The following is a 25,881-nucleotide window of genomic DNA, read 5'->3' on the forward strand; positions in this document are numbered from 1 at the left end:
CGCTGAGTGTTTCCAGCATTTTCTATTTTTATTTCTTCTCCTTTTCAATGTATAGGTGTCATGGCAACATCAGACTTTCTGGTTCTGTACATGATTACCAGACAAGCAACAGACATCAAAATAGAAAAACATACCCTTTCTCTACGTGGCCTCGATGTGATTTATAACAACAACCTTTTCCTGAATTTTTATACCATTTGTACAGTCCTAATCCATGCTTCTTAAACTTAACCCCCTTTTGTACATAACTGATTTTACAGTGTTAAAATACCTATTTATTTCCCATGGAATATTTAATTAAACATCCATTTAAGAAGACTGAATTGCTTCTGTTCCTTTAGTCAAGAATCTTTAGTTTCAATCGTTGAATGAACAGGTGTTTACATTTACAAATTAGGTCACCCATTTCACAAAATGACAGAAGATGTTTGAGGGGCAAAATAACCTATCCCCATGTTCCTATAGTTCCTATTAGTCATATATTTTAATACTGGAATTGGAGAAACAAAACACTGAAGAAAGAAATCTGAAATTAAAAATGAAAATGCTGGAAATATCTAGCAGGTCGGACAGTATGTGGAGAGAGCGAGAGAGTGTGGGAGAGATAAAAAAAAGCAACAGCCTCCTTTACACTGAAGAGACCAAACACAAGTTGGGTGACCACTTTGCAAAGCACCTTGGTTCAGTTTGCAAGATTGACTGTGATCCCAGTCGTCTGTCAAATTCTTCACCCCACTCTGACCCTCTCTGTTTATGGCCTTTTTATCCCGTTCCAACAAAGCACAATGAACTCCATCTCATCTTCCAACTTGGTGAATTATATGTTCAGGATCCAACATGAATTCAACATTTCAGATAAAACCAGCCTTTCCAACTTTTATCAGAACCAACTGGTGGGACATCAATTGGAATGTTAAATCTGTTTCTCTCTCCACAGATGAGACTAACAAGCCTTCAGCACCCTCTCTCACCTGACACCATCGGCGCTCACACATTTGTTCCTTTTAGTCCCTTATAACAGACATTCCTGTTCGTTCTCTCCACTCTTCCCCCATTTCAGAAATCAGAATCAGGTTCATTACCACTGTCTTATACGAAGTGAATTTTTTGAATTCTAATGAAAGGTCATCAGCCTGGAAAGTTGACTCTCTCTTTCCACAGATGCTCCTGACCTGAATATTTTCAGCATTTTCTGTTTTATTTCTGATCTCTAGCACATGCAGCCTTTTGCTTTTCAGCAAATGACAAGATACTTGTTTTTTCAACCCCATTTTCCTTCTGCCACTTATGTGCCCCTTTTGCCCCCACCATTGCAATGACGAATGACCTCACCTTTTACGTATCATGTAACACACGCAGCAGCCCAAGATAGCATTACTCCTCAAGTCTTCCCTCATACCAGGTAACTAAATTTCAATCATACAGGACAGAGCAAGAGTAGATCAGTTTTCTACCTTAAATACCAGCTTTTCCTATGGTTTTCAGGAGTTATAAACCAGTTTCACTGGCAGGATGAGCAAGTTTGTTAGCTTGTACATTCTCTCAACATCCTATTGCTGTCCCTCCTAAACAAAATAATCCATGTTCACTGAACATTTACAACAAGAAGAATCTATTGGCACAGATTTGCTTACAAGTCTCAGTTGAGGGATTCCAAAAGAGCTGCAAAAGTTATGACAAAGGGGGAACACTTGGGTATTGTAGTGTCTAGGTTACATTTAAACCTTTAAAATGCCAGGTTATAGAACATAAGGCTTCACAGTTGCTTTTCTGGGAATAGAATGGAACAATTGCTGTTCCTTCGGGCCACTTAAAGCTAATTTAATCAATTCATAATCTTTCAAAAGATAATTAGTCAGAGGTAAGGATAATGTGTACAGAGAAGGTTGACAGGTGTGCCTTTGAACATTGATTGCATCAGTCATGCTCAATACAATTTGGTAATTATTTTCCACTTGCAAAGCAGACAACCAGTATACTTCAAGCTGATTGATTTTTTTTCATAGCTAGGAGTCACTTTGAACTTTACACAGCTGCACAGGATTTATCCCACTGGAATCAACGAAAGAGGAAAGAGTGGGTAAAGAATACCTTGCTGTTGGCAACAAGAGGATTGCTTGTAAATGATGCCAGCTAATTTTTTTTTTAATGCTTTCCTTCCGTCACAATGTCAAACAATACGGCATAGGCTTAAGGTAAGACAATGGAGTTTTATAGGAGATCTAAGGGAAATGTGTTTTTTTTGAAGAGTGGTTGATACCTGGAACTTGCTGCCAGAGGACATGGTGGAATCAGATACGTTTAAGAGGCATTTAGACAGGCACTTGATATGGTCCTAATGCAGGCAAATGGTATTGTGTAGATGGGCAAAAAGGCTGGCATGGACATAATGGGCTGAATGGCCTATTTCTGTGCTGCATGACTCTGTTTAATGTCATTCATAGAACCATAAAGAGGTAAAATGGTCTCTCACTCTGATGTTAATATCAGCTCCATTCTACATCTACCAACATTTTAAATGCCTATTCCAAATTGCAAACATCAGATGATGCACAGAAAACTGCATTAGTGGTGCTTAGGACACTGTAGCTTGGATGCCATTTCCCTTCAAGTTTCTAAGTCAGGTCAGAGATGGAGACAGAAAGCATCCAGTGAATCATCCTTTCACACATTACCTGAGGCAGCACTTTGAGTGCCAAGGCTGGTAATAATGGAAATGCCTACAGGATTGACTGTCATAATTTGATTTTGTTATACAGCAAGTGGTTAGGGGTAGTAGTGCAAGCAAGTTCAAAATTATCTGAAAGAAAATAAAGTGCAGGGCTACAGGGAGAGAGGGAAATGTGGGATTGGTTAGACTGCTCTTACTCTTAGGGCTGGTACAGAATCAACAAGGTGAATGGCCTCCTTCCATGCTGTAACCATTCTATGATTCTGTACTACTTTCGCACTACCTAGACGAGGACAGTGCATGATTTTGTGCACTGTTACAAAAACCAGCTTCCTCTCCATTTACTCTGACTACACTTCCTGCTGCCTCAGGAAAGCAGCCGACATAATCAAGAACGCCTCCCACCCCGGTCATTCTTTCATCACCACCGCCCCCCCACCCGCTTCCATCAGGCAGAAGATACAAAAGCTTCAGAACACGCACCACCAGGCTCAAGGACAACCTCCATCCTGCTGTTACAAAACCTTTGAACGGACCTCTTATAAAATAAAGATAAACTTCTGATCTCTCAAACTACTTTATCGTGGCCCTTGCACCTTATTTGTCTTCCTGCACTTTCTCTGTAACTGTAACATTATATTTTGCATTGTCTTTTTTCCCCTTTATACTATCTAGATGTACTTATGTTTGGAATGATCTGTTTGGATGGCATGCAATGTTTTTCCATTGTGTCTTGGTACATATGATAATAATAATAATACAATTACCAATTTTAGAGAAGTGAAGAAACAAAAAGGCTTGGGAAGGAATTCTGGAGCCTAGAGCCATCAGGGGTGGCATGATTAAAGCCAGGGATGAACAATGGGCTCAAACTGGAAGAAATCTTAAAGGATTATCATGTGTTACAGAAGGAAGTAGACCATAGCCAGGGAGGGGCCTGAAAATGAGTTGGGAGTTTTCAGAAAAATAGTTGCTAGATTCCAAGGCATAGGTTGTGAGCATAGGGATGAAAATGACAATCAGGGACCATTTACTTATCTTTCACTTTAAAATAAGCTTTTGTTTTCTGATTGAAAACACAGATACCTCACAGTGTGAAGGCAAAGTTTAACAATCAGGCACTGAATTCTGAGCCAAGAATGAACAAATGGCTGTGAAACTGGAAAGATGAAACTTCACCTCATCCAAAACTGGAAAGAAAGAAATGAAATTGCTAAAACAAAATGACACCACTAAAATAACAACCAAGTCATCAGATTTGTAACATGAGTAGCAGTGACCCTGGTAACTGAATAGAAAATTGGTTGTGTAATCTTTTTTGATATCATATATCTAGAATAAGCAGATCAGCAAAACAGTGGAGTTTAGTAGCAGCATCTGTGACAGGCACAGTATTATAAAAAGGTCTCAAAATTGTTGGCCTTTCAGTCTGATCTTTTTGTTTAACCCACATAGACAACAGAACTTGACCAAGTTAAAAAAAGGGCAGGGGGACATGGAATTGCTATTGGCCACATCTCTCTTAGTCTTACCTACTTTGTTGCATGGGGATTGGCCACAGAAAAACAAGTTTAGAAGAAACTGAGACTGTATATACATAAACATCTCAGGAGGCATGGTAGCGTAGTGGTTAGCGCAATGCTATTACAGCGCCAGCGATCAGGGTTCAATTCCCGTCGCTGTCTGTAAGGAGTTTGTGTGTTCTCCCGTGTCTGTGTGGGTTTCCCCCGGGTGCTCCAGTTTCCTCCCACATTCTAAAGACATATGGGTAGGTTAATTTGGGGGTTTAAAATGGGCAGCATGGACTCACTGGGCTGGAAGGGCTTGTTACCACGCTGTAAATAAAATATAAAAAAGTTTAATTTAAGAAGTTTCCTCTGTGCATTAGGAGCAACAAATAAATAACTGCATTAATAAGGAACATATTTATCTTCTACCAGCAGCTAATGTACAACGAATATCCCACAGCACACTTTCTCACAAAAAAGGAGCACAATATTGGGTCAGCCAATATTTTAATAAGAAGCTGGAGCAATATTCATCAAGAAAGTAGACTTGGGATTAGTGATTTGAATCAATCTGACTATCAGGAAGACAAATCTAGAGTATGGCTGCAACAATGAAGTACATGGGGCTCAGGAAGGTATTGGCAGGAGAAGTTACCGTGGAAAGAGCTTTCCAAGCCTAACACCCTTTCCATTTATAAGTCTTGATGCCTGAGTAATTGGAATGTACAACAACGCTACTGGCTAGAAATTGGATTTCGCCTACTTACGGCATGCTAAATGGACATTATGTTTTGCCCTAAAACCAAACTGAATGTTATCAATTGTAAAATTTGGACACCTTTGCTGTTGAAAAAAATTGTTATCATGTTTTCTTCCCTTTAAGAAGAATTGAAACCCGATCTGCACAATTAAACAGGCAGCTGTCATCCGTGTCAATCATGGGGTGACTAACAGAAGAGAATCAGCATTATTATACAGCTCAGGCCACTGGCTGCCTTGGAAGTGAGGGAAAGTGGGGTAGGGTGGGAACATTTAAAAAAAAACAGAACAGGTGGACACAGGAGCGGGGGGAATGGAGGGCTGGGGAAGATGGGCAGCGGCACATAGTCTCCATACAGAGACACCCCATCTCACCAACAAACACAGTAAGCCGGTCGTGTCCCAGGAAGCCCCAATCTACAACTGGCAGCAGCAAGGTGGTCATAAATCAAGACGTCTGTGAACTGAAGGTACTGGTGCACAGCACTTGTGTCATTGGGGCATTGTTTTATTAATCTGCATTGTGCTCCCACTAATTTTTTTTAAATTGAGGGAAGTGAGGTAGTACTACTATTGTCACTTGTACTGAGGAACAGTGAAAAACTTGTCTTGCATACTGTTCGTACAGCGTACCATATGAGCTGTATGAAAGGTATCCAGGACAAGTTTTTCACTGTACCTCGGTACAAGTGACAATGATAATAATAACAGCAACAACAACATCTCACTTCCCTCAATAAAACAAATTAATGGGAGCACAATGCAGATTAATAAAACAATGCCCCAATGACACTTTAAATTAGGCGTGATTCACTACTTTCAATAATCAAAACGTTTTACTGGGAGTTTAAAATTAAGGTTGCAGATCATGACCTTTTAATTCTATTTCTGTCAATAATGGGCACCTCACATGCTGGTGTTCATCACATGCTAAAAAAAACAATAGGGAAACAACACTTGCATTAGGATGAATTTCCTCTGCAGGCAGACCTTCAATGAGAAATGGGTCCCAACTCTTTTAAAATATGGGCAAAATATTTTTAAAGCTTGTGATTTACTCATAAAAAGCTTGTGCAAATTGGTCCAATTTCTAGACGTTTTTAAATATTGTCTAATGTATAAAAGTACTATAGCATCCAGACAACATCACAGCCAAATTCATCATTTACAAATTGGTTGTCAACTAAAATACACGCACAGCATAATAATATTGCATACCTCCCCTAGGTTAATAAAGGTAACCAAAAATTAGGACTTTTTTTCCAAAAAGTATTAAAATGTTGCTTTCATTATTAGCCTTCCAATGCACCTGCCTTTGTGGTATGGCACTATTTTTGAACTCCAGATCAATGCCCTTGTACTTTTTGTATAAACACTGGATTTACACTTCAAACAACGGAATAAATTACCCAGATGTCAATTATTGTTATTGAATACTTCAATTGCAATTGAAATGTATCAGACTGGATCACAATTGAAGAGATGGTGCCTGGTACAAGACTGCTCCAGGCTATGCCATCATTGAAAATGGGCAGTTCTCAAAGCCTCCTTCTGTTAGTTATTTAACTGTCCACCACTATTCATGAAAAGGCTGCAGAAATTCTCTCTGCCCATTGATTTTGGGATTGTTTACCTTTCTATCACATGCTGTGCGTGTTGTTTATCACTTGTATTTTCTTGTGTTGCAGCTCCACCATATTTTTACTTCATTTTCAGGTACAACTAGCACTACTCCTCATTGATCTAGAGTTGGTGTGTTGAGTGAGAGAACTGTCAAACAATAGGTTTTAGACTACAGTGGGACACAATATTGCTGCCAATAATAATAGCTCACAAATGCAGAGTTTTCAAATGCTTGTTCTGTTGTGAATCTATCCCTTTTAACACAATAGCTTTAAATTTAAATTATTTTTGTTTTAAACAGGAAATGCAGATCAGTGGAAAGGTCAGCATTTATTACCCATCCCTAATTACCCTTGACCAGGTGAATAAACAGTGCATTTTCTAAGTGGGATACACTGCAGCCACGATGCACATGAGAGAGAGAATGAATGTTTTGTAGGTGGATGGGGTGACACAAGAATGATTACTTCCTGGTGCCACTCGCCAATCTGACAAGAATCCCAGATGAAAGCAGCAAAACTGGTGGAGATGACAGGATAAGTGAGAGACTTGCTCATTTTATAAACTATTACAAAAGAGGAGATAGCTAAAGCAATTAAGAATTCTTTTAAATTTTAATCAATTTCAACTCCCAATTTAAGACTGAAAACACTTTTGGGCCATCAATATACCGGTCTCCTTTTCTTCAGGCAGTCAATGTTTGAGAAGTGCCCATTCTGGATTAAATAGTTATCACATACGTATTGTTATGGACAGGCTTATAGAAGGGAACAAAAAAATGTCTCAGTCTCTACTCCTCTCTCCCCACCACCCTGACTTAGAGAGAATTAAGAGGCAAGGAAGAAGACCAGAAAGGTCTCTACTTTTAAAATGACCAAACCAGCTTAGATGAACCACATTGACAAGTTAGGTCTATTATTTCCATAACCAAGGAGAGTAAAGAAATTGAATCCTGTCACTGTAAAAACTTTCACTTACACGTTACACAAAATCCTGTTGAAAATTTAAACCTGCGCTGGACTCGTTAAGTGTTTTCCCAGTTAGGAGACAGAACCACAGAAATGATGGTATGCACATTATTTCAGTATCTGATATGTGTACCAAGATTCTGTTACAATCCCGGGTCATTGTTTATTAAGACATTTAACAATATTTAGATTCTGAGTCATAGGTTGCAAAGTCAGTCGAGAGAACATCCAATGATACTGAGTATTTGAGAAAATATTCAGTGTAAATGTTTAAAATCCCTGACAGTGACACTCTTACTTAAGTCAGCACATCATGCCTTCAAGTCCCGTTAAAGATTTGACCACAATCTTGAACAACCTTTCAATATGACATTGATACTTTATCTTTTGAGTGAGGTATCAAATCAAGGCCGTTTATGCCTAATCAAATGGATATAAAAGCTTCTGTAATAGTTCTCACCAACCTCTGTATCCTAGTTAACATCTGATGTCTTAAACACCAGAAAATATTTGATTATCTTTCCGGGACTATATTGTCTAAAAGTGCCTGCTTTGTTTACCTGTATAACACCACTGTCTACACTTAATGAAGTAATTCCCTAGTTGCGGAGATTTTTGTGACACCTTGATATCACAATGAAGTAGAAATAAGCACTTCTTTCTCTCTCCTTCCTGTTCCGGTCCTTTTCCAGCAGATTTTCATATGGACCAGTCCTCAATAAGTTCTATCCTGAAACTTCCTGTCTTAACATGCAAGGCTTATACTCAAATTCTGAAAATAGAAAGCTCACCAGCGCCTCTACTTCCTCAGGAGGCTAAAGAAATTTGGTTTGTCCCCTTTGACTCTCACCAACTTTTACCAATGCATCATAGAAAGTATCCTATCTGGATGCATCACCGCTTGGTACGGCAACTGCTCTGCCCAGGACCGCAAGAAACTGCAGAAAGTTGTGGACACAGCCCAGCGCATCACAGACACCAGCCTCCCCTCCTTGGACTCTGTCTTTACCTCTCGTTGGCTTGGTGTAGCAGCCAGCATAATCAAAGACCCCACCCACCCGGGACATTCTCTCTTCTCTCCTCTTCCATCGGGTAGAAGACACAGGTGCCTGAGTGCACGTACCACCAGACTTAAGGACAGCTTCTACCCTACTGTGATAAGACTATTGAACGGTTCCGTTATACAGTGAGATGGACTATGACCTCACAATCACCTTGTTGTGACCTTACACCTTATTGCACTGCACTTTCTCTGTACTGTGACACTTTCCTCTGTACTGTTATTGTTTTTACCTGTACTACATCAATGCACTCTGTACTAACTCAATGTAACTGCACTGTGTAATGAATTGACCTGTACGATCGGTTTGTAAGACAAGCTTTTCACTGTACCTCAGTACAAGTGACAATAATAAACCAATACCAATAATTACAAAAGAATATTCATTCAGGAAGTTCAAGACTGCACCCATTTGGAACATGTCTGTATCCCATTTAACAATCTAATGCAATAGGTTTCAGACAAAACCACTATGAAAACAAAAATCCATTCAAAAATGTAAATGATTTTAAAATCAATAAAATTCAGAGAGTTTTCACTTGTGTATAATCACATTTATACTTCACGTGCTTGAATGGAAGTCACTAAACATTTTTTTTTAAATGGATAAACCCCTTCTAGATTTACCAGCTCCCCATGTGCCTCTAACGATGCATGGTTGTAAACGACAGTGGTGGCAACAGCACTGATGACAGTCAAAATCTAGGCTCACTGTTCACAAGTGAGAGTGCCTGTCAGGAGCCTGGAGACCAGAACAAAGCATCTAGACTGTGTAGGCAGTACACCAGTTACATAGTAGCAGGAAAGATTGTGCAAATGCAACAATGGCAGCAGAAGTGACAGACAGGCTCACCCAGGCTGCCTTCAGGTTGAGAGCAAAGGAAGCTACCAGAGCTGACTCAGCCAGCCCTCCTATCCATTTGGTGGACCTACTGCCCTTCAAGCTCAGGGACCACCCTCAAGAGGATGACTGGCATGGGCAGGAGGGGACCCTCTTTCAACACTGTCACGTCCAGCCAGGACACACAAAACTTTGGAAGTTAGGGCGGCAAGCTGGTCTGTCTCTGATCACACCACCCAGGTCCCAGCCCTGACACTTGGAGCCCGGTGAACATAGAATAGTACAGCACAATACAGCCCTTCGGCCCATAATGTTGTGCCAACCTTTAAACCTCGCCTAAGACTATCTAACCCCTTTCTCCCACATATCCCTCTATTTTAAATTCCTCCATATGCCTATACAGTAATCTCTTGAATTTGACCAATGTACCTACCTCCACCACCACCCCAGGCAGCGCATTCCATGCCCCAACCACTCTCTGGGTAAAAAACCTTCCTCTGATATCTCCCTTGAACTTCCTACCCATTAATTTAAAGCCATGCCCTCTTGTAGTGAGCATTGCTGCTCTGGGAAAGAAGCACTGGCTGTCCACTCTATCTATTCCTCTTAATATTTTGTACACCTCTATCATGTCTCTTCTCATCCCCCTTCTCTCCAAAGAGTAAAGCCTTAGCTCCCTTAGTCTCTCCTCATAATGCATAGTCTCCAAACCAGGCAGCATGCTGGTAAATCTCCTCTGCACCCTTTCCAAAGCCTCCACATCCTATAATGAGGCGACCGGAACTGGACACAGTACTCTAAGTGTGGTCTAACCAGAGTTTTATAGAGCTACATTATTGTTACTTTGCGGCTCTTAAACTCGATCCCTCGACTTATGAAATCTAACACCCTATCCACCTGTGAGGCAACTTTCAGGGATCTGTGGATATGGACCCCCAGCAGCAGCTGTTATCCCAGATAGACATTGGCTTGCTGGTCAGCCTGCTTTATACCGAAATGAAGATTAAATCTACTATTACGCAATTTCTCCATAAATTCCCAATAAGACTTGCCTAATCCCAGGATGCAAATCCATTTTGGGGACTCCTTCACTTTCTCTACCAATATCCCAGCACCATAACAGACTTTATAACTCACCAAACAATTAGCAAAAATGCCAGAACTTGCAGCAAGATGAGAAATTTTTTAAGTACTGACTTCTACAAGGTTCAATAAAACACCCGGTAAAACTCACCTGGTCCTCAATGCCTGCCATGCGGCATCAATGTCCGCATACAGATTCTTCTCAGAAGGTTTTCCATTGCTGACTCCATACCCTGAGTAGTCATAGGAGAAGATGTTACAGTTGATTCTGGTGCCTAGACCGATGTAGAAACTGCTCATCTGACCCAAATCCACTGCATTGCCATGGGAGAAGAGAAGGGTGAACCTGGAAGGGGAAAAGCAAAATATTTACATGCTGATATCAATATGATTTTATTAATGCTGGCCTTCTGAGGTAGGAAATTCCATGGGCAAGTTCAGTTCTGTGTGGGAAGACAAAAGATGTTTTTGGACATTATGGAGAACCTTATTTAAATAATGAGATAGAGATTCCTGAAGCAAGTACTTGACGTGGTTGAATTATAACTGTACACAAGACTCGCAGCCAGTTTAGACTTAGTCTTCAAGTAAGCATGTAGATTACAGATATCAGTATTGTTTTGTTTGCAGATTTATTAGTGGTTACCATCACAATGAAGAGCTGTTAGTGCAGGAGCAATAACCTTGTTTATGATTCAGGCACAAGTGGCATTTATGATGATTTATTACAATGAATGTATTCTATTTATATTAAATGTCATGTAAATAATAAAACCTGACTCTCCAGCCCCAACATCCTCCCAGAGCCCATTGTCAAACCACAAGAAGTCATGGAGTACCCAGTTCTTGGTCCCAAGGTCCCTCACATGGCTTCTTTGCTTCTGGCCCTCAGGAACACATAGAAATTAGTTATTGTTATGGTTGTGCAACATTGGAATGTAGTTTGCATGTCTAGCTGAGGCCACGACTTACAATCTGTTCAGCACTGGCCTCTGTGCTGTAATCTCAGTCTAATCACTTGCTGTAGTACAAAATGTTAAACACATTCTTTCAGCCAGTTCCTCACATAAATGAAAAGACAGAATACCATTTTTCTCACATTTGTTTTACCACAAAAAAAAAGGTAAAAGGATGCTGGGATAGAATGACTCCTTAAAATCACCTTGAAACATTCTAACACACACACACACATCTGCCATTCAATGGGAATGCACACTGGGGCTAATCAGCTTCTAACTGCCACTAAGTCATTTGGTCTCGCCCCGTCCGAGATATTCCCTTTGTTCATCCTGTTCCCCCCAACCCACCTTCTCTGCTACTGAAAACTAACTTAACCTTGTGTTCATTAAGATGAATTTACTGTATTCAAATATTTGATTAATTACTTCAACTGTCAATGGAATATTTCATCAGAATTGACTGACAGCTCCAAACACAAGGTATGCAGTATGAAAACACATACCGTAACCGGGTTTGAATTCATTTCATATTCATGAAAGGCATAAGACTCGTATAGAATGCACAACTGTTCTTTGACAATGTAACATCAAGCGAAAGAGCTAGCATTTGTTGTGAATTATAAAGCACCAATGGGTGGTCTACTATTAGAAATATCTACAACCCTCTCAGATTATACCAAATTCTTCTTTGTACAAGCTATTCACGTTCCCATGCACTCCAGCTAAGACTTGCAACAAACAGCAGTAATACAACATAACCAGAATTCAATACAATTTAGCTACATGTCCCTGACAATTGGCAAAGATGACAGAATGATGGATGATAGTTATTGTAATCATCATTATTAACCTGTAATGATTTTTGGGACATTGCCTGTGATTCTCTAAATTTCTTAGTGGTTTATTTCAATACCAGGTTTAGAGAGAAAGCAAAGTAGCAATGGGATCAGATTTTTAATTAATCCAAACTCTCCTCTTTTGCACAACCTGCTTTAATAGTGTAATCAGTCACATAATAATTCATTAACCCATGCACAGATCCTACAGTAGACATGGGCAATTAACAGAATAAATCTTTTAAGAGTTTCCCCACTATAAAAGGCTTCTTTAGAACAACCAATAACTTATCTCACAAACAAGCCACGGTACTGGGTTATCTCAATTACTAAATTGCCAAATCTACCATTTAGCACAGCCTAAGTCCACATCATATTTTTGGTAAACTGTAATTGATAATTTCACCCCTCCTGAGTCTAAATTAATCAGCATCACAAATCCTACGAAAGAAGTGAAGCCTTCCTTTTTTAAAATTCGACTTGTAGGAGGCCCTGGTACTTTAGAAAAAGAGTTATAGCTCTGATATACTCAATGTTCACCAAGTCACTTTCTTAGTCAAATTCAAAATAAAAATTTTGGAAATCTCCACGCATAGATCTTCCTGTTACCAGCGATTATGTAGGCTCTATTTAAATCATTTCTGTGACACTTTAAAAACTTAATGCAAAGCAATACAACTTAATACAATACAACTTTGTTAAAATGTAGACAACCTTACCAACTTGGTAGAAACTACCAATCTACATTGACAATTTATATTCATTGCTACATGGGTTCTTCAATGCACAGTCAACTAAATAACACCATTACACTGGATTTTGATGGTATAATTGCAGTCCAAGTCATTGATGCAGTTCCCCCCACCCCGCCCACCCTCTCCCCACCAAAAAGAAAATTCTTTTTCTAACAATGTGGGCTCACCCCCAACTTTGAGTTTATGCTCACCGCAAAATGCACTTCCCAGAGGAAAACCTGCTTGTCTATTAACTTGAAACTTACAATAAAGCAGGTTATTTGTGAGAATGGTATGTTAAAAGCACTACAATTAGCCTTTCACCAAGGTATTTCGTGCTGGAGTTTACATGAACTACATGCTATGCACTCCCGGCTTTTCCCAAAGTTAACTGATTATTTATATCAATTTTTAATAAATAAAAGGTGAGAGAACAGAACAATCATCAGTACAATGCTTGACACAAATTACCAAAAATAATAGTTGTCTGATACCTTCAGAGTCTTTGTCATATTGTTTTAAAACTATTTTTGTTGTAATATATGTTTCCTCACACTAAAGACTAAACAACACAACTCAGAAAACAGCAGAACTGCACAGCAGGGAAGTTAATCAACTATATTCTTATTTTGCCTCTTTTTTTTCCAGTTCTGAAGAAGGATCATCAACAGTTAAGTGCTTGTTTCCCTCTCCACAAATGCTGCCTGACCAACTGAGCATTTCCAGCACTATTTTTATTTCAGATTTTCAGCAATCATAGTATTTTGCTTTGGCTTCAACAATAAGTTAACTTTTGGTATCTTGGATCAAAAGGATACTTTTACACTGGATATGCAAATTTGTTTCTAAGCAATTTTAGTTTTCAGGCAAACAGTACGTAAACAGAAGACTTCCAGAATCAGGTAAGTTTTATTTATTTCTGACAGTTAGCTTGCATGTCAAATAGCTTAACAGTTCTTGGACACATAACTTCCCACCTGCTGATGCAATTGATTTGCACAAATACAAAATTCAATCATAAGGACATGTTTCACCACAATAAAAATAGTAATCTTAAGAGATTTGCATCATCTTATTTTCCACCATGTAAAAAAAACAAACAGGTTGAGCAGAGTTTCAAGTTAAGCATATGAATTTAGCTAAAATTTACTTTAAATGCATTAGGAGCCAACAATTCAGTCCCAGTTTCTATAGCATCAAGAGCATTACCTACATCGCCATGGGTGGTATCATGAAAGATCAGATTCTATGATGAATATTGCAGTGATCACTAATAGCACAAGCCTGCTGTTTGTTTTAAGCTTTAGTGCTAATGAAATGGCAGTGGCAAGATCAAGATAAGGATTAATAACCTTCCATGTGCAGCTTCAGATGTATTTCTGGAGGATTTCCTGTTTAAAAAAGGATCCTTTTGGATGAGAATTTTGCTTGCTGGGAAGAGATAGCATGCAGAGCACAAGTTGCTTTATCCAGGACATACCAGGAGCAAATGAAACGATGATTGCACTTGCAAATTGCTAAATTTGATAATGCTACCTTACAACACATCTTAGAGGAGTTCATCAAATGCATGGTGAACATCAGGGAAGGATTTGGTTTACAATGACAACTAATGCTTGTTTACACTTCACAGAAACATTCATGGTTTAGCACTGTGTTAACCAATACCTCCATTTTAAATTCTCATTTGTGTTTTTGAATTCCTCCATGGCCTCAACCTTCTATATTTTTGCAATACCCTCTAGCCCTACAATCCTTTAAGAAATGTGCATTCCTCCAACTCTGGCCTTATGTTCATTCCCAAATTTAATTGCTCCACTATAGGCAGCCCTGCCTTCATCTGACAAAGGTCTTAAGCTCTGGAAACAGTCCTTAAAATTCCCCTCACTCCTGCCTCTGTGACACAAAATCTTTATTTAGCAAAGTTGCTCTAATATCTCCTATGTAACTTGGTATCAAATCTTGTTCGAAATCCACCCTCTAAACATTTCATTCAGCTCACTTTTGTCAAGTTGATGCTCTATCCATGCGCCTGTTATGACGCATACAATGCGGGAGGCAAATAACAAAGAAAGCAAATAACATACAGCCAGCACAAGGTACCAGCATTTTCAGAGACTCACCTATGGTGGTTGATGCCAGGATCCTCTTGCCACTAGCTGCAGCTGCTTCTCTTTTTCTCCACCTGTTCCTTGGCAGAGTATTGTTGGCAAGTTGCATTAAGTTGCAATCACCTTGGATACGTGGACTGGCCGTCAATTCATACCCTTGCTCCTGCATGAATCAACAGATACAGAGGGATGTCCTTTTTAGGCAGAGCCCTGGTACAGTTCCTTTGGCTACTGGCACCAAAGATAAATGAGGTGCAGATTTTAGTAGGTTCCATAGATGAAGCAGTGAAACTCTAGGACACCACATTGTCCCGTTTACACTCTGCAACCATCAAGCCTGCTCCCCATTAAAGCACTTAGACGACTATCTGTGCACATGCAACCATCCAGGATACCTTCTGCTAAGTGCTGATTTAGTACTGAAACACTGTGTGCCAAGACATTAACAGCACCTTTCTTTGGGCTCTTGAGACAAGTAAAAAACTGACATGTTAATTCCTTGGTTATAGCTGGGACTGAGTAACAAACTACTATATTATTCCTCTCCCTTCACACGGTTCCCTTATGACTTTTTCCCCTTCCCGCACCCCAATTCCTGGGGATGGGCACATAAGCAATGTCCACTTGCTCTCACCATTATCTTGACTACATATCATGCCACCTCACTTCTTGCAAGGATTCCTTTCCATTCTCCCCATTTCTCAGTCTTCATGAATTCATCTGATATCACTGGAAATGATGAAAGGTCATCAATCCAAAACACTGGCCCCGTTTCTCTCTCTACAGTTGCTGCCTGACTCACTAAATATTCCAGCACTTTATTTCAGACTTCCAGCACCTGCACTGTTTTACTTTTGATCAAAAGCATTCTTTCCAGTGAAACAGTAATTCATTTGTACTTATTTCAATGTAGTAGACTGTACCCACTGCTCCAAATGTGGTTTCCTTTGTACCGGGAAGATCCATCATAGACTGGGTAATCACTTTACTAAATACTTTCATTCAGTCCACAAGCTTGAACCTAAGCTTACAGTCAGTTTAACTCTATCTCACTCCGAGCTCTCTAACTTCAGCTCCCAACAAAGCTCAGACAAATTATTTTCTGGCTTCAGCACAACGTTCAACAACTTCACATTATCATTCTGCTACTTTTACACCTTCCATTACTGTCCCTTTACTACCTAAGTTTGCCCTTTGTCATTTAACCTTTGCTCCATTCCACCCTAAGACAGAACTTTATTTGTTCTTTCTTCCTCTCCTTTCTCTGCATCTTAAAATTTGTTTTCCCGTAATTTCTGATTAAGGTCACTGACCTAAAGATTTAACACTTCTTCTCTCCACAGATTCAGCTTCAACTAGTATTTTCTCTGTTATCATTCAACAAAGTAAGATTGGATCATAAACCTACATAAGTCTTGATAAAGCAAATTGAGAACTTGTTTTTGCTTGTTTCACAATAAAGGATCGAAGATGCACCCATACCCTTGCAAAGAGCATGACTAATTAAAATCACATGACCCAACTAAACAAGAGTCTATTAATTTATCTAGTTATTATCATTCTGAATTGGATTTATGCTGCAGGGCAGCCTTATAAACAGTAACAAAATCAAATTAACTTTACACAGTTGTCACAACTCCCTATTCTGATTCTATGCCTGTCCTAGCATTGAAGGAAGATCAATATAGTCCAATAAACTGGAAACTGCAGCTAATCAGTGAACTCATCCCATCTCAGGCCAGGATCAAATAGCAGCCTCAATTTCTGCACGGTGTTCACAGACAGACTTTATTTTTGTTACTAGGAAAGCTTTGTCTCCAATGGCAGAGAACTAACCGCCTAACAGGGCAACCACCCTCCCCTACCTCCAATGAGTATATTTTGCCTCATTATGTTCAGATATACAGATTATTATGCATTTATCACAAGTGTTTTCCTCACTATTAAACTCGATAAAATCTACCACAAGGGACAAACTTTTCTAATGGATCCATACACATATTGGGCTGGATCACACTGATGGCAGTCAGCAGTTCCATGGAGAAACATTGGCCAGCTGCAGTGTGCTTGCCAGCACATTCTGAACTTCTGCACCTGTGCACTATAGCACAGAAGTACTAAACACCCTCACTGCTCAAAAGCTGGTTTCCTTATTGAGTCCTGTGGCATCCAATGCAGAGTTCAGCAATGGCTCCTTAAACTACTGAGCTGGAGGGCTGGACACACTTCACATCAGGCCCCTCTGTTGCTGGAACATATAAACACAGCCTACTCATCTGAAAGGGACACTAACCCTCATCAAAAAAAAAGGAAGTGGTTTAGTTGTTTCACTTTGTTTTAATTCCTATTAATATTTTAATTAACTTGGATGTTGAATGCAACTTCAGATGAATTTACTTTTTAAACGTTAAACTATTTCAGTATTTTTCACACTGTCTGATAATCAGAGACATTTTGGAATATAGGAAGGGCATGAACAGTCAGAGGCCAGCAGGAACTCTTGTGTGCAGGTCTTTACCATTTCCACATCTTGTGGTCCAATTGAAGCTTGTGCCCCGAATAGCCTCGAGAACATCTGTAGAGTGCTGATCAGTGGAGTGCTGGGAGCCACACACCTGAGAAAGTAAGTGCAACCACAGGGATCCCGTGAGAGTAAATGAAAGATGTGGCCAGGTCCAACACAACTGGCTCGATGCTCAGGAGGATTCAAAGTAATAACGGGCATAAGGCTAAGTCAGAGATATTGGCACTTTCATGCTAATTTAGGGATTCAGCAGACAAAACTATTAATTAGTTTAGCAAGCATGTTAAATTATAAATCCATAGCACAAAAACTTTCACGAGCATTATCTTTCTGGAATTACTTCAATATACTCAAAGTTACTTCAGAGGCTTTTTTTTTAGAGTTTCAAGTTTTTTTAAACTAAAAACCAATGATCAAGTAACATGCTATTTTTATTGACCTTTCAGGGACATATAATGGAAGCTTCAACTCTGGAGGGAACCTGCAAGTGGCAAAGGTGCCTCGTGCCTCCCGGCCTTGTCCTTCTTGGTGGTCGAAGACTCAGGTTTGGCAGATTTTGTCAGAGTAACCTAGATAACTGTGGTCGATTTTGTAGATGATAAGTGCTGTGTGGCGGTGGAAAGAATTAAGGTTTAGGAGGTTGGATAGCTGCTTTGTTCTGGATGGTATCACATTTTGAGTGCTCTTGGATCTACACTTATCCAGTCAAGTGGAGATAATTTCTAGACACAACCAATTTGTGTCTCATGCATGGTGGAAAGACTTTGAAGTTCCAGCAGGATAACCAGTCTTTGACCTGCTCTTATAGCCACAGTATTCATGTGGATCAACTAGTTGTGTTCAAGATGTTGATGGCAATGGTAATGATGAAGGATTAGCAATGCCACTGAACATCACGGGTCAATGCTTGGCACTTTTATGGGGCAAATGTTATTTGTGACTTATCAGCCCATGCCTGCATGGTGTCTAGACTTTGCTGCACGCAAGTGTGGATTGCTTTATTTGTTGAGGAATTGCAAATAGATCTGATCGTTGACCTGTGCTGATGATTGCACACTGATGACACAGTTTGGACCTAGGATAGTGCCCTGAGAAACTCCTGCAGTGATATGTTGGGACTGGGATGATTGACCTTAAATAACTAGAGCCATTTTCTTTTGTTCCAGACACGACCGCAGCCACTGTAGTGTTTTAACCCTTGACGCCCATTGTCTTCAGTTTCACCTAATCCCTTTGATGCCACACTCAGTTAAATGCTGCCTTGAAGTCAAAGGCAGTCACATTCACCTCATCTATGGAATGAGCTACTTGATGCACGTTTGGACCACGACTGTGAACGCAGTGTGATTTGAGTGATCTTGATGAGTGACCCAAACTGAACATCAATGAGCAAGTTACTGGCGATCTACTGCCACCTTATAGCATCAGATAAGTGAGAGTGGGCCAAATAGGCAGTAATTAGCCACACTGGATTTGTCCTGCATTTTGTGAACTGCACAGTGAAGCCATACATTGAGAAATAGGATCCACTTGCAGTGTTGCCTGCAGTCTTCAAACTGTTTGGGGAAGTCAATCACCTCATATCACACAGACGTGAAATTTAGAACATGTACTAACAAAATGATGGCAAAGCCCAGCGTGATCAGAGGTCAAGGGCTTGCAATATTTTTGATACCTGAACTAATTCAAACCTAACCAACAAAGCCAAGTCCTGAAAGGTGACAAACTTTAACGCATATATAAACACACAATTGTAGTTAAAAAAAATCACCAACATACCATCCATCCAAGAATGATTCAGAGATCGAGAAGTTGGGGAGAGCAAGTGCAAGAGAGAGCACAAGCAAACAGGACAAACAGTGGGAGGGGTGAGCATAGGGAAGAGACAGCCAGAAAAAAAAGAGGCTAGGGTTTGGGAAGCCAGGGAGAGATAAGAGGTGAGCAGCAGACGGGGAGAGGAGGGATGGCACTGTGGCACTGGGGGAAGGGGGAAGAGAGAAAGAAACGAAGAGTGTGGGGGAGGGAAGGGAGGAAAGGGGAGACTGGCCAGCCAGAAATCAAACAAGCAGGGGAGACAAAATGAGCAAGGAAGGGAAAAGCAAATTATAAAGAGCAAGGATGAAATTATATACATCTATATAAAGAACATAGAAAAAAAACAAGGCCCTTCAGAGAGATGCAATTAAATAAGTAATGCCAAACCAAAGGAGGAAATGTTAGGAACAAATAACCCAAAATTTGCTCAAATTCTGGACACACATTTCCCTGTTGAAGCATTGCAAAATGTGCCATCTCCTATGCAAAAACCTGAAACCAAAAATAACTTCACTAAAAACAAAAAAACATTCACAGCTTGTCACCACTTTAGACCAGCTCCAATAAGAAGCCTGTTACGCATACCAATTTACTGCTTGAAATCCAGATATTCCCCAAGGTCTCACCCTCTCAACCTGAAAAGAACACATGGATTCTGCTCAGTAAGAATCACATGGATTCTTCATCAGTCCAGCAGCCTGACCAAGAACACTGCTTCACATTGGACAGTTTAGTTTTGCCACACATGGTACTTCTCTTTATATAATCTAAATATAAAACAGTATCCTTAACTTTCAAATTATATTTCCATTCCTATTACGCTTCCCTTAATTTTTTTTCTCCATGTTCATCTAACTTGTCGTCAAAAATTCTTCCTCTGATGTCCTAAGTCACACCACATCCTGCTCATCCATTGGCCTTTGTTTTCAAGACTCTCACGGTCCCCATGAGGTACCTGTGCCAATTATATTAACCTTTGATTAAATTGCTTTACCACCAGTGGCCATACCTTCAGGTGACAATGCTGCAAGTTCCAGCATTCACCCTTTAAAATATCCTTCCTCTTTTAATCAGGTCCTAGAAACCAGTTTTTGAATATGCTTTTGGACATCTGGTCCAATATCTCCCCAAATGTCCCAGTGCCACGTTTTGTTTGGTAATGTTCTCATGAAACACTGTGTAATATTTTACTGCATTAAAGGTGTTCCTTATATACAAATTATTGTTGTTTTGCTAAGCTTCACATGCCCGTGGGAAGGACAACTGGGGAGAGGAGACAGGGATTCCTCCTCCTCCTCTCATCAATTACCCAAAACATTTCCAAGAAGCATTACCTACCACCTGACATCAGTAGCAATCACACAAAAACACAGGGGAAAGAACTTGCTTAACAAGAGATCTCAACTCATGTCTGACAAATTTAACTTCTTTAATGATGTAGCCAAAGTCCTAAATAAGAGCAATTTGACAAAGTGTCAGATAAAAGCATATAGAATTCAACTTAATATATTACCATGGGTAAAGGACTGGCTAACTGATAGAAAATGTATAAATCAGTCATTTCAGGATGGACAGCTATACTAATTAAAAAAGAATGTCACAGGGATCAGTGTTGGAGTTTTAACTACTTAAAATTTATATTAATGGCTTTGATGAATGGTGTGAGTACACTATATTCACGTTTGCTGCTGACAATACAAAGATAGGTGGAAAGGTGAGGAAAACGAGGCAAGTAGTCTGTTAAGGGATGCAAGCAGGTTAAGAGAGTGGGGAAAAATGCTAGATGCAGTATAATGTACGAAACTATTAAATATGGTAGGAAGAATAGAAAAACATTGTTTGACTTATACTAATATTCAAAGAGATCTGGATACCATCATATTATCAGCACAAAAGTTAGTATGCAGGCACAGCGAATATTTAAAAAAGCAATGGAATGTCAGTCTGTATTGCAAAATTTATGGCAATCTGTACTTAAAATGAATAAAAGCAATCAATCCAAGTGGGATATGCCCTAGATTGCTGAGAGAAAGTTACAAATTGTGGATATATTAGCCGTAATCTTCTAAATAAGAGTAGGCATGGAGATGGTGCCCAAAGACTAGAGATTAATAATGTCACATCTTTGTTCAAAAAAAGGTAAAAGATGAACCTCGAGACTCGTCAGTTTAACCTCAGTGGTGGGGAGAATTTTTCAAATGACAACCCTGGGATGAACAAGTTTGGGGCGGCACGGTAGCTTAGCGGTTAGCACGACGCTATTACAGCGCCAGCGATCGGGGTTCAATTCCCGCCGCTGCAAGGAGTTTGTACGTTCTCCCGTGTATGCGTGGGTTTCCTCCAGGTGCTCCGGTTTCCTCCCACATTGCAAAGACGTACGGGTAGGTTAATTGGGTTTAAAATGGGTGGCGCAGACTCGTTGGGCCGAAAGGGCCTGTTACCACGCTGTAAATAAAAAAAAAGTTCATGCAAGACTTCCCTAAATGCAAATTGTGTTTAACTAACGTGATAATGTTTTTAGAAGAGGAAAATGCAGTTGATTTGATGTATGATGACATGATATATAATAAGCTTACCAACAAGAATGAAGCCCCCGGAATAATGAGTGTAGCAGCATGGATAGATAATGGACTAAAATGATAGGAAATATACAGTATAATGAATGATTACATGTCTGACAGAACTACACTCGTTTCTCCAGAGGTCAGTACTAAGACTAGTGTTTTTCTTACACATTTGCCTTGGAGGAAATGTAGAATTCACCAGATAAAGGGGTGATCCTCTGAGGAAAGATCAAATAAATTATATTCTCTGGAACTTGAGAGGTGACACTACTGAAGCATAAAGATACTGAACAAGGTCAACAGAGTAGGTGTTGTGTAGATATTTCCCCTGGTAGGAGAATCTAGAATCAGAAGACGTAATCTTGGGATAAAAGTTCACCCACTTAAGACTGAAACGAGGAAGAACTTCTCCTGTGGTGAACCTCTGGAACACAACATCCAAGAGAACTGTGGATGTTAAGTTACATTCAATGCTGAGATAGATGAATTTTTGGGCTAGAGATGAATCGAATGTTATAGTTATAGTTAGAAGGAAAGTGAAGTTAAGGCCAATGGTTAGTTAAGCCACTCCTACTGAATGACAGAATAGGCTCAAGGCACAGCAACTACTGCTCCTACTTGTTGTTCTTTATGTTTTCATCTTCTTAAAAAGATCTTCAGTGACTTAAAACAATTAATTTAGCATTTTGCATTAAGATATATGCAAATTCACTTAGATTTGAGTATTTAATGCAGTTGAAGTTTTACCAATCCTGTGGTCTTTAACACCATTAGTTGGTCATTGTTGAACAGAGCACATTAATTAATCAAGCATAAATTTTCAAAATCAAATTTGAATTCATCATTCCCTAGGCAATAAAATAATCTGTAAGAGGTTAACTGATAAAGTTGCTGACAATGCAAGTTCTGCTGAGAGAGGCAAGAAAACTGGTATTACTTGAACAGGAGTTTGGCTCCAGGAACATCAGCATAAATCTACGAGCCCAAACTAGCAAGTTTGTGAGTACTAACCTTGCATTTAAGATTTAAGCAGACGATAATGCCAAAAGGCAATGAAGCTGTGAGAGCCTTTAGAGATAGACAGCCACTATTGGTTCAACTAAAAACCTTTGAAATGCAGAGCATTCTTTACTCAAGCTCCACAGAAGCCAGACAGTCTAACACTGGGTAGGGTGGAGAAACTGATTGCTACACATGAAGGTGAGGTCAGCTGAGAGAAGGTGGTGAAGTCTTATTAATCACAACTATGTCTCCTTGAGCTGTTAATAGAAGTTGATAAATTATCAAGTTGCAGAATGCAAAAGGAAATTACCAAGAAATTTGGAGGAACTTAATGAGAGCCAGAAACACTAATATTGGTACTGTAGTAAGTATTCTTCTGATATTAGGGATTACAGGATCTCAATCAGAATTATTAACCTGGCTCCCAATCAGATCCCTTTGTTTTTGGTCTCTTGCATGGCCCAATGCAAGTTCAAGGAATGGATAATCTACAAATATTACAAAAGACAAACACCCAAAAAGTACAGGTACAAACATTATAAAAGTTCAAGCAAAGTTATGTTACAACCCCCCAGATTCAACACAAAATTCAACAATTTCACATGAAACTGCCTTTCCAGTTTATGTCAGACTTGGCCAGTTCTGACAAAAGGTCAAGTTGTAATATTAACACCGTTATTTTTCTCTCCACAGCTGCTGCCTGAACTGCTGAGGACTTCCATCTTCCCCTTTTATTTTGGATTTCGAGCAACTTCAGTGTTCCAGATCTTAAAGTTCCAGAATTGCATTTTTCCCTTCTCCTCTGTTCCCATTCACCTCCCTCAATTTACACTGATAGACAGATCACCTGCAATTAACAAGTCCTCACCACTCTCTTTCACCTGGCACCACCACCATTTTGTGTCTCTTGATCTCCACCCCATCACAAACATTCCCTTGTTCTATCCAGCTCCTTCTTTTCCACAACTTACTTTTTTTAAAAAAAAACTTTTCCTAATTCTGACCAAAGATCATCAATCTAAAACATTAACTCTGTTTCTAAATGCAATAGCGTGCACAGGGTGTGTAACATGTATCCATGTGAATCTATGTGTCATTTACAGAATCTTCTGTCTAGATGTCATCCATACATTCTCTTTATTTTTCAATAGACTCTCTTAATGTGGCTATTAACAGTGAACCCTCAACACTGCATGGGGAAATGAAATAAAATTACTTGCAATAATCAAGTTATATTGAAAGCAGTACTGCATATTATTAAGAAGGAAAATGATTACTGCAGTTAGGAACATCAATGACTAAGAGTGAAATCAAACCTATCACACACAGCACAGAGATACCAAGATTCGAACTGTAACATTACTTATTTGAAAAACAATTTTGTACACAGGTTTTCAAACCAAATTTGAAGTGAATCTGCAATGTAAAGAGTATTTAGTGAGAATATTGAGGGCAGTGGACTAATTTGCTGGTGGATTGAGTTTCAGAATGGCTGGTGGTTTACACCCATTATAAATTGGAGTAGAGGAGCTGCATAGGTTGCAGTCAGCAGCAAAGGAACAGGAGCCAACAATGACTTCCCAGAAATCTGTCCACAAAGACTGAAGGTCTCTGTGGAGATGATTGCCCCTTTCAGACATCTGATGCTGTCAACTGTCAATTCAGTATCCCTGGCATCCACCACGTTAGCTAAGCAACCAAACAGACTAAAGGATTCTCGCAGTCGTTAAACCCAGAAGGACAGGGCAGATTTTCAGATTCTGATGTTCTGGCAACTCCATTGTTCACCTCTCACCACCTTGTAATGACTCACCCCTTTAAGTGGCAAGGCAGTATAATTTAATGCTAGCACTCACTAATCACAGAGCAGAATTCCATTTGTGCATTTTCTTGTATCATTGGGAGAGCGACAACAGTAGGATATGCGTGGGTACAAGTTAAGGGGGCGGTATTGTTAATTAAAAGTCTGAGTCATCAAGTTGAGTCAGGAAATTGAGGGGGTGCTGCCTTAACATGGGTTGTCTCAGGTTGCTGCGAGCCTGTTACCACAGCAACAGCTCTCCAGATGTGACGATCCCCAGGAGCAAGCACCAGTGAAGACACTTCAGAATACCAGAGAGGGCCGAGCACAGAGAATAACAACCATATTAAATAAATCATTCTGGGGACAAAAAAAAGTCAAACAGAGCCAGTGCTATTCTGCGGCTTATTTTAAAAATAAACTATGTAAACTTTACTTAGCAGACAGTACAAGTTGCTCTTCAGATTAAATCTCAGGAAAGTGATGCACATTTAATAAAAAATGTATTTAATGGGTCATACAACTGATTATTCAAATCAACACTTGCTCCAAGCCCAACTCTTTGCTGCTGAGAATCAACAGATCCATCAGGAGAAAAGTTACGTTATACAAACTTGTTAATTAGGAAATACAGAAGGAATAGCTTAGGCATTAATCAGCAATGAGAACATAAGAAACAAAATGAAGAGGCCATTGGCACCCTCATTCGTGCACTACCATTCAGAAAGAACAAGGTTGTTCTTTTACCTCAGAGCAACTTCCCTGCACAACTGCAACCCTGGTCCCAGTCATCCTAAACAGGGGAAACATCAACTCTACATTTACTATATCAAGTTCCTTAAGAATCAGAACATGCTCACATAGCTCTTGAGAAGTAGTCAAATTATTTTGTTAATTCAAGAGGCTTTTCTCAGATTCAGAGAAAAATCCCTCACACATATCAGGGACTGGCAAGAGAAAACTAACAATAAAAGAATACTGCACTCCAAAATAGACACAAATATGAAAAATAAAGCTACACT

General features: G+C 39.6%; 1 protein-coding gene across 1 annotated transcript in view; it reads right to left on the reverse strand.

The window, feature by feature from the left end:
• LOC127582678 (alpha/beta hydrolase domain-containing protein 17B-like) overlaps positions 1 to 25,881 on the reverse strand; it is a 60,439-nt gene that overhangs the window by 24,001 nt on the left and 10,557 nt on the right. Inside the window, exon 2 of the mRNA XM_052038220.1 lies at positions 10,665 to 10,859. Coding sequence (XP_051894180.1) covers positions 10,665 to 10,859 — 195 coding nt within the window. The remainder of the gene's footprint in view (positions 1 to 10,664; positions 10,860 to 25,881) is intronic.

The sequence above is a fragment of the Pristis pectinata genome, chromosome 24 (genome assembly GCF_009764475.1).
Source record: "Pristis pectinata isolate sPriPec2 chromosome 24, sPriPec2.1.pri, whole genome shotgun sequence".
In the NCBI taxonomy this organism is placed as follows: domain Eukaryota; kingdom Metazoa; phylum Chordata; class Chondrichthyes; order Rhinopristiformes; family Pristidae; genus Pristis; species Pristis pectinata.